This window comes from Oncorhynchus masou, chromosome 30, assembly GCF_036934945.1.
Source record: "Oncorhynchus masou masou isolate Uvic2021 chromosome 30, UVic_Omas_1.1, whole genome shotgun sequence".
NCBI lineage: Eukaryota > Metazoa > Chordata > Actinopteri > Salmoniformes > Salmonidae > Oncorhynchus > Oncorhynchus masou.
The window spans coordinates 20,891,372-20,908,845 of NC_088241.1; the positions used below are offsets into that span (position 1 = coordinate 20,891,372).

The 17,474-nt window shown below is 41.5% G+C and overlaps 1 protein-coding gene across 3 annotated transcripts; it reads right to left on the reverse strand.

Annotated features, from left to right (window-relative positions):
* Positions 1–76: 76 nt before the first annotated feature.
* On the reverse strand, positions 77–10,059 carry LOC135522312 (islet cell autoantigen 1-like). Of its 3 annotated transcripts, none has more exons than XM_064948447.1 (14): positions 9,984–10,059; positions 8,553–8,582; positions 8,268–8,442; positions 7,972–8,044; positions 7,703–7,826; positions 5,834–6,032; positions 5,280–5,405; positions 5,070–5,168; positions 4,517–4,620; positions 4,368–4,408; positions 4,001–4,063; positions 3,555–3,833; positions 2,530–2,622; positions 77–2,284 (listed from the first exon to the last, which is right to left on the reverse strand). In XM_064948447.1, exons 2-14 carry the CDS (start codon positions 8,567–8,569, stop codon positions 2,163–2,165), a joined length of 1,515 nt encoding a protein of 504 aa, XP_064804519.1. In that variant the 5' UTR covers positions 8,570–8,582; positions 9,984–10,059; the 3' UTR covers positions 77–2,162. The 3 variants fall into 3 exon arrangements, with proteins under 3 accessions (XP_064804519.1, XP_064804520.1, XP_064804518.1); XM_064948448.1 differs by having other exon boundaries at positions 9,964–10,048; XM_064948446.1 differs by lacking the exon at positions 9,984–10,059 and adding an exon at positions 9,438–9,589.
* Positions 10,060–17,474: the final 7,415 nt, after the last annotated feature.

Genomic DNA, 17,474 nt, shown 5'->3' on the forward strand with positions numbered 1-17,474 from the left:
GTGGTAGTTGTAACCTGACAATAGAGGAACAACAGCATAGCTTTGCAGCATTCAAATAAAGCAACAATACATAAGATAACAGGAATAAACAAGGCTTTAATGTAGATAAGGGCAATAGTTTAATTCTAATAAGTTGGTCTCATTTAGCTACATTTTTACTGACAAAATCAAAATGGATGCTTCTTCAGCACTCAACAATTAATAAAATGTAAATATCATTCTCTAATTGTTTACACACTTAAAACCAGTCACCAATTACAACATACAGTGGGGCAAAAAAGTATTTAGTCAGCCAATTGTGCAAGTTCTCCCACTTAAGATGAGAGGCCTGTAATTTATCATAGGTACACTTCATCTGACAGACAAAATTAGAAAAAAATCACGTAGGATTTTTAATGAATTTATTTGTAAATTATGGTGGAAAATAAGTATTTGGTCACCTACAAACAAGCAAGATTTCTGGCTCTCACAGACCTGTAACTTCTTTAAGAGGCTCCTCTGTCCTCCACTCGTTACCTGTATTAATGGCACCTGTTTGAACTTGTTATCAGTATAAAAGACACCTGTCAACAACCTCACAGTCACACTCCAAACTCCACTATGGCCAAGACCAAAGAGCTGTCAAAGGACACCAGAAACAAAATTGTAGACCTGCACCAGGCTGGGAAGACAATCTGCAATAGGTAAGGGGCTGTTTTTCTGCGAAGGGACCAGGACGACTGATCCGTGTAAAGGAAAGAATGAATGGGGCCATGTATCGTGAGATTGAGTGAAAACCTCCTTCCATCAGCAAGGGCATTGAAGATGAAACGTGGCTGGGTCTTTCAGCATGAAAAATGATCCCAAACACACCGCCAGGGCAACGAAGGAGTGGCTTCGTAAGAAGCATTTCAAGGTCCTGAAGTGGCCTAGCCAGTCTCCAGATCTCAACCCCATTGAAAATCTTTGGAGGGAGTTGAATGTCTGTGTTGCCCAGCAACAGCCCCAAAACATCACTGCTCTAGAGGAGATCTGCATGGAGGAATGGGCCAAAATACCAGCAACAGTGTGTGAAAACCTTGTGAAGACTTACAGAAAACGTTTGACCTCTGTCATTGCCAACAAAGGGTATATAAAAAAGTATTGAGAAACTTTTGCTATTGACCAAATACTTATTTTCCGCCATAATTTGCAAATAAATTCATTAAAAAATCCTACAATGTGATTTTCTGGATTTTTTTCTTCTAATTTTGTCTGTCATAGTTGAAGTGTATCTATGATAAAAATATGAGAGGCCTGTAATTTAAGTGGGAGAACTTGCACAATTGGTGGCTGACAAAATACTTTTTTGCCCCACTATGTATTCTCGCCCTTCCACAGGTTGCTCTCCAAGCAATATAATACAGATTGTGTACTTGAAAAGGTGCAGCTAGTTAATAAATGTACACCAAGGCTGGGATTCAATCTGAAGCGTGCAATAGAACAGACTAAGATCATTTACGCTTGAGCCGACATTTGCAGTGGTAACCTTGAATAGGATTTCCGCAAACATCTGAGAAAATGTCTTAAAGGTACATTGTCGGCTGTCTAGTGCGCTGCTCTAACGCGCCTTAAATTTATTCCAGGGCATCTCAAATAAATCAAATGTTAGATATGTTATCGTCAACAGTAACATATTGTGAGTACAATCACACGACTAAATAAGGAATACACAAAACATGCAATAAATGTATGATCTATCAGATAAAACGGATACTTATTTTACCCTTTCATACTGTATACTGATTTTTCTATTGTTGAGATTGGTGCAAAGGCCTCATTGTCACCACCAGAAGGCTTACAGGTATACCCGAATGACAAGGCAAGAATTCTGAAAAAGCTCATCTTGAATCCTTCGTACATATTTTGGCTGTTGAAAGCATCTACCCTCTGACAACTTAACATATAAAAAGACATTTGTTTTCTTTTGGAATTCATGATTTCAAGCTCAATTGATTGATACAGTAAATGCATCCTTAACAGCTGGTCCAGGATCAATTTGTTGTTTAACTCAATGGTAAGGAGTAGGACGGGTTGAGAGAGATGACCCTGGAACAGACGTTAACAACAAAATAACCATAACCTTGTTGTGCATTACGCTAACTTATAGCGTAGGATCCCTAGACGTGAATCAGGCCGCAGGTCTATGCGTTGTGAAGCTCATGCTCCTGACCACTCCTACCCACTGCGTCTGGGTTCGACAGAGGGTCCAGGTCGGCAAACAGGTTAAACCAGGCTGAAAGGTCTTTGGCGGTCTCTGGCGTGTCTGTACAATCAGAACCAAAGGTAAACCATCTCACACAGTAAACTTGGATGTTGAATAGTAATGTTTTGTTTAATACAGGGCTTCATCTGACTCAGACATTGTGCTATTCCTGGTAATATTTATACCCAACAAGTACTCCGAAAGCGCTCATAAACACAGGTTCTTGCTGGAGACAGCTTTTTTTATGAGCTAAACCCTTTCTTTCAATTCTATTCATATGTTTTACTCGTTTGGCCCAATCCTACCTCTCGCTGCTGTTGGCCTAGAGGGGTTCTGATTGGCTCCAGATGATTGCTCTGTTGCCTGGGAGATGGGCTGTGGAATGCTCGTGGCCCAATCTGGAAGGGAGATGCAGATTTAGACCCATCTTGAGGGGATACACATCGTTGCTTGATCCAGGAGACAATAAATTACTTTCACAGACTTTTTGTATGAACCGGACTTTGTGCAATAGACAAGAATATTGCAATTATTGAACACTGCATGTCTTCACCAAATCTATGCATGTTGTCCAAAATACAATTGTCAGTCCATAACCATTTCAAAGGTCAAATAAGGGGTACTTAATTATCTGTCCAGTTTCACGCATGCACAAGTAAGTATGTTTTTACCCTGTACAAGTGTGGTGTGAAATGGAAACTTATTTAATAATACATTTAGATCCACATGAGGTTTAAAGATTATATTTCAGTATGACTGTTCACTTCACTAGCCCCCACGGTGAATATAGACAAACACAAAAACAGATGATGGACTAGTAGTCGTTGCACAGACCCAGAGAGAAATGGAATGGAAAGAGATTAGCAATTAGCTATGGGTAAGCAAATCAAATAGCCAGTGCCTATTACTTATACAGCTGTAGTTTAAAAAAAAAAAAACATTTTAGGGCCACTTTTCTCTGTGGAAATAGTTACGCATGGTGAAAAAAAAGGTTTATTTGTTGAAGTACTTATTCAGAGAGAAGAAAAACTGTCAAGGCTGACTGCACAGCCCTAATTATGGATTTCTGGGCTCATTCATAAAATTTAACCAACCACAGGGTTGAATTTAATTACACCAATACAAATTGATTCAATTGTCGCATGCTTCATATTCTGGTCAGGGATTTCTCCTCAATTTAATCAAGGATGATCTTTTACATGCTTTCTCTCCACAACATCCTGTGTTTTGGAAGAACTATACGGTGATGCTTCACATGGTTTGTTTTTCAATAAAGAGCAATGCAATCTGACCAATGAATATATATGCACAACAGTGTTGTATCTCTGACCTGAGAGCGAAGATTGGAGATTGTTCCTGTTCTGGTCCAGGAGGTGAGATGGGAGGAAGATGGAGGAGTCTTCCTCCTGCTGGGGTTCCACTAGGCCCCCTCTACTAGTGGCTCCGCTCCCCTGGTCCCCCTTACCAAACACCTCCTGCCACTCCTGTGAGAACTCGCCCTCATCCAGAGACGTGCTGCCCAGAATCTCATTCAACAGGGCCAAGCTGTCCCTCTCTCCACCCTCCTCCTGCTCCTGACGAGAGAAGGCTGAGAGAAGATCTTCAGGCCCTGGAACAACCAATCAAATACTGTGTTATTTAGAGGTGGACAGTGGGGCCTAATAATGGGTAGCTGATTCTGTTTTTTAGGGTGAAATAAATATGAACAGATCATGTGAAATTATCTCTGGTATTCATTTAGGACACATACGTTGAGGTGGTGCTTCTGTACATTACCTGTCATTTGTCTATTAAGGTCGATTTCTTCAAAGAATTGTCCAGAAGGTGTCTTGGTTTGAGCTGCACAGGATGAGAGTGAAAAGTGCATGGTAACTTGGTTTAAGGCCTAGATTCAATCAAATTAAGCTTTAATCCGGATTCCATGCAGCTAATGGCAATGTCCGTGATGGGCATAATACCGGTAGCCACTTGTGGATTTGACAGCTCTAACACAATTCCACCTCAGACACGGGCAACACAACAGCTATGCGCGTGTCGGGAATCTGATTTAATCTAGCCCTAAACCCATCAATATAGAACAAGTGTGCGTTGCAATGGCTTGTTAATTAGTTGAAATATTCATAAATACACTGTTGTCCGTTACCTTCTTCATTGGACTCTTCATTGGGATCTATTGAGATAAGTCTAAGGACAACAAAAAAACAGGTTACATGTAGTGTACAGTATAGGATCCTGTGTACCATAATGTAAGACTTTAAATTAATTCTGTCATGTTGTATGGATTTCACTTACTGGCCATCTGCAGTTTCCTCAAGATCAGTCTTTGTTTGAACTTTCTTCTCCCTCTTTTTCTTCGATCCCTGAGATGACAGTTTATCCATGGGGTCTTGGAGGCTCTGGAAGGAGAAGAATAACATACGGACAACGTATGACATGACACCGACACTTAGATTACAGCACAAGGTGAGGCCTTATGGTGAAACACACTGTTCTTCGTTATTCTAAAGTAAAACACTGTACAGACACCTTTTGAGTGTATCATAGATATAAAAACGGACTGTTTATAGTTTCCAAAATCCTGACAAAGATGACAGGGCTCCCGAGTGGAACAGCGATCTAAGGCACTGCACCTCAGTGCTAGAGGCATCACTACAGACCCTGGTTCGATTCCAGTCTGTATCACAACCGGCCGTGATTGGGAGTCCCATAGGGCGGCGCACAATTGGCACAGCGTCGTCCGGGTTAGGGTTTAGCCGGAATAGGCAGTCATTGTAAATAATAATTTGTTCTTAGCTGACTTGCATAGTTAAATAAAAATAAAAAATATGATAGAGGCCTCCCTCACCTTGATTGTAGAGAACTCATATTGCTGGCAGCCCTTAAAGCTCTCATGAATGGCAGCCATAGTGTGAGACGTCTTCTCCCAGAAGTGCAACAGGGTGGTCTGAAACACACACATACTTATTAGCACAAGGCTGTAGCCAACAATTACTATTATGCAATAATTGTTATTTTACTTTCTGTGCATACACCACTCCTTGATATTCCAGTGTACCTGGTATGTGGTTAAAACATGAGAAAGCAGATTGCAGCGGCTGGCTCCTAATAAATCGACTTTCTGGCAGACATCATTCTTCAGTTTGTCAAAGCTTGTTTTAGTGGTTCGCACCTGCACTTGAACCTGAGATGAGAGGAAAGATGAAATATTACTCAACAGAAGGAAGACAGGATCATAACATAGGCACAACATTGCATGGAATAAATATCACACGTGATAATACACTGATGTTACAAGTGCAACTGAAGTCTTTCTCACTCAAGATAACCCTTGAGTGTAACCAACACAAAACAGAAGAAAACATGCCTTTCCCCTAGTTCCCAGGAATCAACTCCACACTGAAGTACACAATCACACACACACACACACACACACAACACATTGACAGCAAATTGTACCATCTAGTGGTAAATATAACAATTTCCATTTTCTGATTGACTCTATGAAATTCTGATTTAAATTTGCTCTAAAGAAACCGGTACAAATGCTTAATCAATCTGGCCCACTGACTTCATATGATTGAGACCTATATCTAAAGAGAGTATGCTAACCTTGCGGAATTTCTCCATCTGTTTGTGTGTGTCTGGATCGAGCTCCTGGGATACATCCTTCATCCAGAGCAGTGCTCCACGGTATTCCGTCCTGGACTGTTCCATGCGGTTCACCGTCAGCCAGGTGTCAGAGATGGCCCGGTATCGGAAAGTCTCCACCTCCTGGTAGAGGCGAGACAAAGGACTACGCAGAGACAGCCTGAGGGGGACAAAAGACTGTCATCAACAGAGAACAAATCCACTCATCCAAATGAAGTGCAGCTGACACAATGTGGATGAGTGAGTGAGGAGCAGCAGCTGGACGAAAATATCCATTTAGAAAGAAGATGATTGTCTGTTCACCTTTTTTCTGCTCCTGAATCTTTTGACTGGGTTATTGTCACTAAAGCTTAAAGATGTAGCAGCAAACAGTAAGTAAACATACACTGATAAACCTTCACCTAAACAACATGGATTATCATAGCACTTTCTCAATTGTGAGTCATCAGTTTCTATTCAAACACTCTGGGTACTGTGTTGATACAGTACAGGCCTATGTCTGTCGGAATACAAAGCTGTCACTGTATGCCGTTTTCTTTCTCTTTTTGTCTCCACACAGCAGACTCCTAGCCTGTCCCTTAGGAGCCAAATGATGCAATCTCATGTCTCTACACTTATGTAAGATAGCCCACTATTCATAATGTGATGAGTAGATTGGATAGTCATGATATAGGCTAATAATATAACTCAATCACTGTCTGCAAAAAAAGACTGTTCAATGCACGGCTGAGTGCGTAGTGACAGAGCTATAGGTTATATCAGATATGATTCTTCTTCCTTTGCACAGGAAGAAATGTGGCCTTTCATAAACACATTTCATGCAATTCTACTACACTTTATAAGCAGAATATTTTTTTTTTAAATACGACAAAAATTACAGGGTAACCTACTCTGCTGAGAATTTTTTTTAAATGAAAGAGACACAAATACTTACAATATGACGTCCATCTAACCCGGAAGAGGAAATGATTGCCCAAAAACAAACTTTCAAGTGGCACTGATCAGTGAACACTCACCGGGGATATATAGCGGATGATCTCAGATGGTGCTGATAAGTTTGAATTTTGATAACTAAAAGACAGTATTTTCATCGTCCTCTCTTTACAGCAACAGCCATTTACCTTCAAAACTATGTTTTCCTGCGATTGGATTTTGAAATATTGCAATATGCCTGGCTGAGCCTCTGCTTTTCACTGACAGTCGCAACTCAACAATCATCTATTTGGTATTTGCCGCGCATGCTGAAGAAATTGCGGGCCCTTCCGACTGTAGGCAATGCGATTTAAAACAATTCACAGCGAATCTTTTTTTACATTTAGAAGATGCTCTTATTCAAAGTGACTTACAGATACAATTGGGGTAAAGTGCCTTGCTCAAGGGCACTAAACACATTTTTCACCTAGTCGGCTCAAGGATTCAAACCAGCGAACTTTCAGTTACTGGCCCAACACTCTTAACAGCTAAGCTACCTTCCACCCATTTTAAAAGAAGCTAATGATCCTCTGTGGACAAATCATGCTTTCTGGTGTAGTAGCCTATTTTGAATGATTACATTTTTTTGTATAGACAGGAGTAGGCTAATTAGGCTATATCATTTTGCCAATGTAATTCCCCTAGCCTTATGGACACGCCGCCTATGACTACTATCCTACATGTCTGTCGTACTACACTAGTAGTCTGTCTCATTTCCTCTAGTAGAGGGAGACAGACATGCAGGATAGTAGTCTGACTCTCTACCTTGTAATGTGAGCCCCCTATTCTGTCTATCTATCTACACGGCAATATCCAGTGTGTCTGTCTGTCCTCTGGTAGTGTGGCCCAGGTACAAACCTCTGCTGGGAGGAGAAGCAGAGAGCCTTCCCGGTAGCCTGCATGATCTTTCCAGCCCTGGTCCGGTCCTGGGAGCCCTGTGAGCGCAGGAACCGCCCCAACTCATTCTCCTCCTGGGATAGAACTGAAGAGAAGGGATAGAACCACATGGTAGAACTCAGAGGATTGAACAGGGCTTTAGAATCCGGGTCCAGAAGACCCTTGGGTACCCAGATGTAACTGGGTCCGACATGGAAGCGGGTGCCAGATGTGAGGGTGAAAAGACTCACAGCAGATTCTTCTCTGGTACTGCTCGATCACCTTCAATAGCTCCATGCACGTTCTCTGGACAGAGTGAAACACCTACAATGCCATGGAAAAAATGACTTATGCCAGTCAACAAATATATATGCATTTTATGCAAATCTTTCACAATCATCTGCCTATGTTATGTGAGATGAACAGAGGTTGATACTTGATATTGTCAGGTCTTTGGTAATTGGCACAACTGTTGTCTGTATCTATGACAATGTATCCATGACACAGTAACAAAACAGATTTGAAGCATTTGATCTGTGAAGCGAACCTCCAGTTTGCCATCCAGGTCTGCGTCTGATGCCACGACATGTTCGTCCTCTTTCTTTCCCGTGACCTTGATGATCTTCTGTTTGGTTTTCCAGTACTTTTGCTGGAACTTGTTCACAACAGACGAGTCTTGGCTTTCAATAAAGCGGTCAAAATACTCCCGGGAGTAGCCACCACTGCAATGACATCCGAAACGGTCAAAGTCTTGTTACTTTATCAACCATATGGCAAAAAACAAATACATTTGTGATGTTAATTCAAAGATGGTGAGTGTTTGTGTACTCACTAATTTCCCCTCTCCATTTTGTCAGGTTACCTGTAACGTAGGTTACGTGTTATGTCATGGTTTTGCAGGTCAAATTCAACTCCATTCACCAGGTAGGTCTGGACCAATGGTGTTGACAGTGGACTAAAACTGTAAGAGTTTCTACCTGCCCATTGGTTGAGGTCAAATATTAACCAAAAGTAGCTACTGTGAAAACAAAGTTGACACCCAACACCATTTTGAAAAGTGCACCTGCTGCCCTGCTCGTTTTCCTTGACAGTCATGGGCAAATGATTTGGCAGAATGGTCAATTTATTAGCCCAATCCTTCTGTTATTGAATGGATATTTTTTTTTTATATATACACACACACCTTTAAAAAAAAACATTTATATAAAATGTATCATGTTAGGGGACTCATTATCTTGCTCGATAGACAGTTGAAAACAAAATATATATTTTTAATTGAGAAATAGGTAGGTAGGATAGATATATATTCGATAACCATTTACAAAATTAAACAAGGCTCAACCTATCATGCTAGTCTAGTCTGTAGGCTAACAGTGCAGACACGAAAGGGCCTTGCAATATTCTGTCACGATTCAGCAGCCTCTGATAATAAGGTACCTGGTTTTAGGCCGGTCGCTGACAAGGCAAGCACGCACATTGTTCAAGACATTATCATCATCAGATAGCCAAGGATAATGCCATAACAGAAGATTAATAATAAAACGATTCCTGCATATGAATGAATGCAATGTCCGGTTTACTCGGCCGCCGTTCGAGAATAAACAGAACGCTTCGCATCATCAGCGTATGTGAACCAGACTGCCCTCTCCATATCCTTTGTGCCGCCAATAAACACATATTGACCAAAAGCAATTAATTTACATTGAGAATCACATACCTTGCTGTGTTGATAGCCTACCATTCAGCTATAGCCAACGTCCATACATTTATTCTACTGTTATTGTCTAGGCTATACAGCGTAATCAGCATCTCATTCTGTTGAATACAATCCTTGCGCTGAATGATCGATGACGTCATGTAACAACGCACCAAACTCGCTCCCATAAAAAAGGGTGCAGTCGCGTTTGTTGATCAAATATTTGGGATTAGCAAATAAAGCGATAGGTTTGCATGAATTTCCTCCCTGCATTATATAAGTGTTCGTCGTGAAAAAAACACGTTGCAAATAATGTTTTGGGGGGGAAAAAATAGTATACATTTTTTATTGTAGGCCTATGTGAACTGTAGTGGCCTTGAGGACACGGTTGATAGTAAAATATGAGAAATTACATTAAATGGGGACAGTAGGTAAAAACAGCTTGATGCCCACTACAGAGGACATTTACTAACAAGCTCCTATTCAATGTGGAAAAAGAATATCACACTGCTCTGAAAACTCACCTCACTATTCCTAAAATATGTACCTGTTAAGCTCTGTTTATACCTGGTTCTAACTTGCATGCGTTGTCTTGTCCACATTCTGATTGTGCCCTCATCTTCAGACAGGTGCAGACGATTAAAAGATGCATTGTGATCTGATCTTCCAGACCTCGGAGGTAGTCAGGCACTCATTGGTCGAGATCCCCTGCTCAAACGTTGCGTGGGCATCAACAAATGGTTGTGTGCCACGTCGTCGACTGTCATCGACTGTCATCGACGGGCAGATTGCCACAACGTATGATGTGGTTAGCTGATTCCAAAAATACATGTTCTTTCGTTGTAAGATCGGGTAGCAGTCAGCAAAGCCTGAGGATATGGACAGTGAAACCATTTAAATCATCATGATCCCGCTTCCTGATCCTGCCAGGTGGCACAATTGATTTATGACATCAATATCTGTCTTAAAATAAATAAATACATATTATTGAAGAAGACACAGTCATACCGTAACGTTGGTGTTTTACTCAATAAATTACTGAGTTTATATATATAAAATGTGCGACTCTCAAAATAATTTTATCTGGGTGTGCTTCAGCTATGCTTTTTATTAGATCAATATCTGTTTTAAATAAATACATATTATTTTGAAAGAATAGCTGCCAAATAATTTTCATACAGAGAGGGACCAGAAAATCTGGTCGCAATGCAGACACAGTGGACTGATATGAGACACATTTTAATACCAGTGTGTACCACAGGAGGTTGGTGGCACCTTCATTTGGGAGGACGGTCTCATGGCAATGGCTTGAGCTGAATAGGTGGAATGGTAGCAAATACATCAAACACATGGTTTCCATTTGCTCTGTTCCACCCATTATTATGAGTCGTCCTCCCCTCAGCAGCCTCCACTGGAGTAGACATATTTACCACCACAAAGCGTCTATTTACCGTCTATTTATCACCACAAAGCAAAGCTGGCACGAAGACCGCTCTCAACCAACTCTATAAGGCTATAAGCAAAGAAGAAAATGCTCACCCAAAAGCGGTGCTCCTAGTGGCCGAGGACTTTAATGCAGGCAAACTTAAATCAGTTTTACCAATTTTTTAACAGCATGTCACATGTGCAACCAGGGAAGAAAAAAATCCTAGACCACCTTTACTCCACATACAGAGATGCATGCAAAGCTCTCCCCCGCCCTCCATTTGGCAAATCTGACCACAATTCGATCCTCCTGATTCCTGCTCACCAGCAAAAACTAAAGCAGGAAGTACCAGTGACTCGCTTATTACGGAAGTGGTCAGATGACGTGGATGTACACTACAGGACTGTTTTCTAGCACAGACTGGAATATGTTCCGGGATTCATCCAATGACATTGAGGAATACACCACCTCAGTCACCGGATTCATCAATAAATGCATCGATGACGTCATCCCCACAGTGACTGTACGCACATTTCCCAACCAGAAGCCATGGCAACATCCGCAACATCCGCACCAAGCTAAAGGCTAGAGCAGCCGCCCTCAAGGAGCGGGAGATTAATCCGGACGTTTATAAGAAATCCTGCTATGCCCTCAAACGAACCATCAAACAGACAAAGCGTCAAAACAGGATTAAGATTGAATCCTACTACACTGGCTCTGACACTCATCAGATGTGGCAGGGCTTGAAAACTATTACGGACCACAAAGGGAAACACAGACGCAAGCTGCACAGTGACGCGAGCCTACCAAATGAGCTAAAGGCCTTTTATGTTCGCTTTGAGGCAAGCGACACTGAAGCATGCACAAGAGCACCAGCTGTTCTGGATGACAGTGTGATAACGCTCTCGGTTGCTGATGTGAACAAAACCTTTAAACAGGTCAACATTCATGAAGCCGCTGGGCCAGACGGACTACCAGGACGTGTACTCACAGCATGCGCGGACCAAGTGTCAAGTGTCTTCACTGACATTTTCAACCTCTCCCTGACCAAGTCTGTAATACCTACATGTTTCAAGCAGACCACCATAGTTCCTGTGCCCAAGGAAGCAAAGGTAACCTGCTTAAATGATTACCGCCCCGTGGCACTCACGTCGGTAGCCATGAAGTGCTTTGAAAGGCTGGTCATGGCTCACATCAACAGCATCCTCCCGGACACCCTAGACCCACTCCAATTCGGATACCGTCCCAACAGATCCACAGACGACGCAATCTCAATCGCACTCCACACCGCTGTTTCTCACCTGGACAAAAGGAACATCTATGTGAGAATGCTGTTCATCGACTACAGCTCAGCGTTTAACACCATAGAGCCCATGAAGCCGAGGGCCCACGTAGGGCCCACGATCACTAAGCTAAGGACTCTGGAACTAAACACCTCCCTCTGTAACTGGATCCTGGACTTCCTGATGGGCTGCCCCCAGGTGGTAAGAGTAGGCAGCAACACGTCTGCCACGCTGATCCTTAACACCGGAGCCCCTCAGGGGTGTGTACTTAGTCCCCTCCTGTATTCCTTGTTCACCCACGACTGTGTGGCCAAACACGACTCCAACACCATTATTAAGTTTGCTGATGACACAGCAGTGGTAGGCCTGATCACCAATAACGATGAGACAGCCTAAAGGGAGGAGGTCAGAGAACTGGCAGTGTGGTGCCAGGACAACAACCTCTCCCTCAACGTGAGCAAGACAAAGGAGCTGATCGTGGATTACAGGCCTCATTTACATCGATGGGGCTGTAGTGGAGCGGGTCGAGAGGGTCAAGTTCCTTGGTGTTCACATCACCAACGAACTATCATGGTCCAAACACACCAAGACAGTCGTGAAGAGGGAACGACAACACCTTTTCCCCCTCAGGAGACTGAAAAGATTTGGCATGGTTCTACGTCAAAAGGTTCTAACAGCTGCACCATCAAGTGCATCCAGACCGGTTGCATCACCGCCTGATATGGCAACTGCTTGGCATCTGACTGTAAGGCACTACAGAGGGTAGTGTGAACGGCCCAGTACATCACTGGGGCCAAGCTTCCTGCCATCCAGGACCTATATAATAGGCGGTGTCAGAGGAAAGCCCATAACATTGTCAGAGACTCCAGTCACCCAAGTTTTGGCTGCTTTCTCTGCTACCGCACGGCAATTGGTACCGGAGTGCCAAGTCTAGGACCAAAAGGCTCCTCAGTAGCTTCTATCCCCAAGCCATTAGACTGCTGAACAATTCCTAAAAATTGCCACCGGACAATTTACATCCCATATCTATTAGGCGGAATACCGCAATGTGCAATTACAGCAGCAAGCATTGTGGCCAGTTGCCATAAGAAGAGGACAACTAGTGGAGCACAAACAACATTGTAAATACTTATTTATCTTCCGCCACTATTCATACTACAACTATTTGCACATTGCTAAAAACACTGTACATAGCTGATAATCTAACACTTGAAATGTCTGTCTTTAAGAAATTATTTTGAGTCCGATTTTTACTGTTCATTTCTAATCGTTTAATGTTGATTTTGTTTTTAAAAAAATTGTCTCACATATGTTTTTTGTTTATTTCACTTGCTCTGGCAATGTGAACATAACCAATAAAGAAGCACCATTGAATGGAGAGAGTGAGAGAGAAGGGAAAGAGAGACAGAGTATCAAATTATAACAGAATGTCTTTCAATTACTAGAGGCGCACAATGTTTTCATAATAAAGACATATTTGTAAGAGGCAACATCTGTACTGCGATAACATGGTTTCCATCAGCATACTGTACAGTAACAGACTATGGACTATCAAGGAAATAAATAGCAGATATGCTGTGGGAACAGTTACGACCATGGGATGGCAGCAAAACATCAAGGAAAGGAGAAAGAATTGTCCCTCCCTTTCCAATGAAGCACTGACCAACAGATGTGATTGTCTCATCATGACAGAAGTCCATTCAAGTATAGTTCCTTACATTGCATGCTATTATGGTGATGATGCCTCATAGATTCAATGGCAAAGATTCAATGAATAACAATTTGTTGAATCCTCATTGTGAGTTCCAACATCATAAGCCTACCAAAAGGTGATGACTGAACCAAATAACCTTTTTTATGTCTGTATCTATGTAATGTATATTTATGTGCATCTATATCTATGTAATGTATCTTTGTGTGTATCTACTGTACATCAATGTAACCTATCTTTGTGTGTATCTACTGTATATCTATGTCATCTATCTTTGATATAGATACACACAAAAATACATTACATAGATATAGATTACATTGATATAGATACACACAAAGATGCATTACATAGATACACACAAAGATAGATTTCATAGATACCTTTGTGTGTTCTCTACCATTCAAAAGTTTGGGGTCACTTAGAAATGTCCTTGTTTTTGAAAGAAAAGCACATTTTTTGTTCATTAAAATAACAATTGATCAGAAATGCAGTGTAGACATTGCTAATATTGTAAATGACTATTATAGTTGGAAACAGCTGATTTTTAATGGAATATCTACATAGCAACCATCATTCCTGTGTTCCAATGGCACGTTGTGTTAACTAATCCAAGTATACAATTTTTTAAAAGGCTAATTGATCATTAGAATACCCTTTTGCAATTATGTTAGCACAGCTGAAAACTGTTGTTCTCGTTAAAGAAGCAATACAACTGACCTTCTTTAGACTAGTTGAGTAGCTGGAGCATCAGCATTTGTGGGTTCGATTACAGGCTCAAAATGGCCAGAAACAAAGAACTTTGTTCTGAAACTCGTCAGTCTATTCTTGAAGAGGCGACTCCAGGATGCCGGCCTTCTAGGCAGAGATGCAAAGAAAAAGCCATATCTCAGACTGGCCAATAAAAATAAAAGATTAAGATGGGCAAAAAAGACAGCGGAACTCTGCCTAGAAGGCCAGCACCCCGGAGTAGCCTCTTCACTGTTGACAATGAGACTGGTGTTTTGTGGGTACTATTTAATGAAGCTGCCAGTTGAGGACTTGTGAGGCGTCTCTTTCTCAAACTAGACACTCTAATGTACTTGTCCTCTTGCTGAGTTGTGCACCGGGGCCTCCCACTCCTCTTTCTATTCTGGTTAGGGCCAGTTTGCACTGTTCTTTGAAGGGAGTAGTACACAGCATTTTACGAGATCGTCAGTTTCTTGGCAATTTCTCACATGGAGTAGCCTTCATTCCTCAGAACAAGAATAGACTGACAAGTTTCAGAAGAAAGTTATTTGTTTCCAATTTGAGCCTGTAATCGAACCCACAAATGCTGATGCTCCAGATACTCAACCTCTAGTAAAGAGGTCATTCTCATTAAAGATGTAAAACAACGTAAACGTTGTGTTACGTGAATCTATGCAAAGTATAATCTACGAACACAGAACCAAATCTACCTAAAGCACTACTCTGTCACACTCTTCACACAAATCAAAATATGTCTCCTTTCCACTTAATTTAAACTTCCCTTTTCTCTGAGAAGTTCATAGCTTGACCTCTGACTTCACTGGAGGGCTCTAGGCCAGGCTTGGGCTAATCTCGTAGTGTCTCATTTTAATCTTGATCTCCATAATTTCCATACTTACTGATGTCCTCCACCCTATCTGTTCCCCCAACTGGTCTTATCTCAACGTTCTGGATCTTATCAAACCAATTGGTTCTACTTAAACTACACAAGAAAATAGAGCATGGTATAAAAGTGTTTTTTTTTTTAAATAAAATTAAATCAGGATAGACTCTCAGAGAACGGTTATCGATTTATGAAGATCTCAATCAGACCGGAGGCTTCCTAACTGATTGATTCTTTCTCTCTGACAAGTGCCATTCTAGGACTGCAGCTTCTGTCCCCACACTTGAGGATAATCTCCATTAAGATCTTGTGTCTTCCTTGTCACGGTCTTGTTCTTTGTTAAAATACTTCCTTCTACCCTCTCGCAGCCTCTGCTACATTAGCAAATGTCACAATTAACAAATAATTGAGCAAATTGGTTTGTTTCTGCAACCAACAAATGCTGTATTATTTCCTAGTACACTGGGTCAACATAAAAATGAAAAAAAAAACTGTTTGTCACTAGAGAGGTTTCCACTCCTCCAGATTCCCTGACCCCCAAATGAACTATTCCTGCTTTGATACGTCACTAACAATTGCCCAATTGACTTTTCTCTCTGCAGTTAAGCTTGATGATAAGGAACCATGGCATTTACTGAGACCCACAATGCACTGCTCTTATCTCTGTATCTGCTGTACAGTAAAGCTATGTCCAGATTTGATGGGAAACAATTTGAGATTGTTTGTATAGATTGGTCGCTTTTATTAGGGAGTCACCATTCCACTCTCCATCCTTATCATGGTGGACCTAGGCTTATGCCAAATGAAAACAATACAAATGAGGTGTATAAAAACCTAGGTCCATATTTTACACAGCACACTTAACCACAAGACTCCCCTGACCATTCTAGTAAGCATTATGTTCACTTTACCAGCCTTGTATCTCGACTCTTACAGATGGAGAGAGAAGACCTGATAAAGGCTTTATGCCAAAACCCAGTGCTTTTCCAACATTTCTTTCTCTCTAGAGTAATGACCAGTTAAACCCTTTTTTTAAAACCTAAACTTCTCTGCCCATCTCTGTTACAAAGTAGTGCCTGTTTCTCTCTACCTTTCCTCAGTTTGTCACTAGAACATGATCCAGACTCCAAACCGAACTCCTCAGTGCCAAGTCATGATTCATCACTTCTTCTGCTTGTGTTTGAAGATTAGTCTGTAGCACAGATACATCCTCACTGGGCATCCAGGCAGCTTAGAGGCCAAAATCCATAATCCCTTCCCCTTCATGGGAATTGTCCATGCACTTTACTATACTGCAATACGGTCCCATTTTCAGCAGGCTTTCAAGTCCCAGCCACTGACAACCAGTGATGTGTATGTTGTGTGTTTCACCAAGAGTTGATTTTGGAGGGTTAGATTGGGATATTATATTTTGGATTCCCTACGCATCAACAGTTAATTGTTGTCAGTTACTCTCGGAACAGATGTGACAAGCCCTCTTAATGTTCAAACTACTCAATAATATTTGCTTTTAATAGGCTGAATGACATTGAAATCGAGTCTTGTTTTTATTGTTTCTCTGAACTTCACTGTACAACAAATAGCATAAGCCTTTGTCAGGGAAAGTAAAGTACTATTTGTTAATGCCAGTGCCTGGCTAGTTCCATCCCCACATTGTTCGGCATGCTATGTGGCACTGAGGGCAGAATTCATATTACTGTGTTGGCACAGTTTGACTCATTCAAGGTTATACCTTGATTTAATGGTGATGCATTTTTTAAGTGCATCATCTCTCTCTCTCTCTCTGCGTAGCACCTAGTCCATCTCTGTCACAAACACTGCCTTTCCATCTCACCTTTAGCGGTAGAGGTAGGAGGAGTGGTTCTAGAGATATAAATCGATTGAAAATTAACCCCCAGCTCAAAAACATGTCGACCCTGATTGTTTCAATGCCAGAATATCCAAGGCGGGGTAGCAGCAGAGTAGTTAAAAGTAAACATGGCACTGTATACATCAACTGGTCATGAATCATAATTACCTTTATTTA

Excerpts from the sequence above, each read along its gene's own strand:
- LOC135522312 (XM_064948447.1), bottom strand. Across the intron at positions 5,169-5,279 it reads ATGTTTTAACCACATACCAG|ACCACCCTGTTGCACTTCTG; the intron begins GTACACTGGAAT and ends TGTGTGTTTCAG. Across the intron at positions 4,621-5,069 it reads ATGAGTTCTCTACAATCAAG|AGCCTCCAAGACCCCATGGA; the intron begins GTGAGGGAGGCC and ends TTCTCCTTCCAG.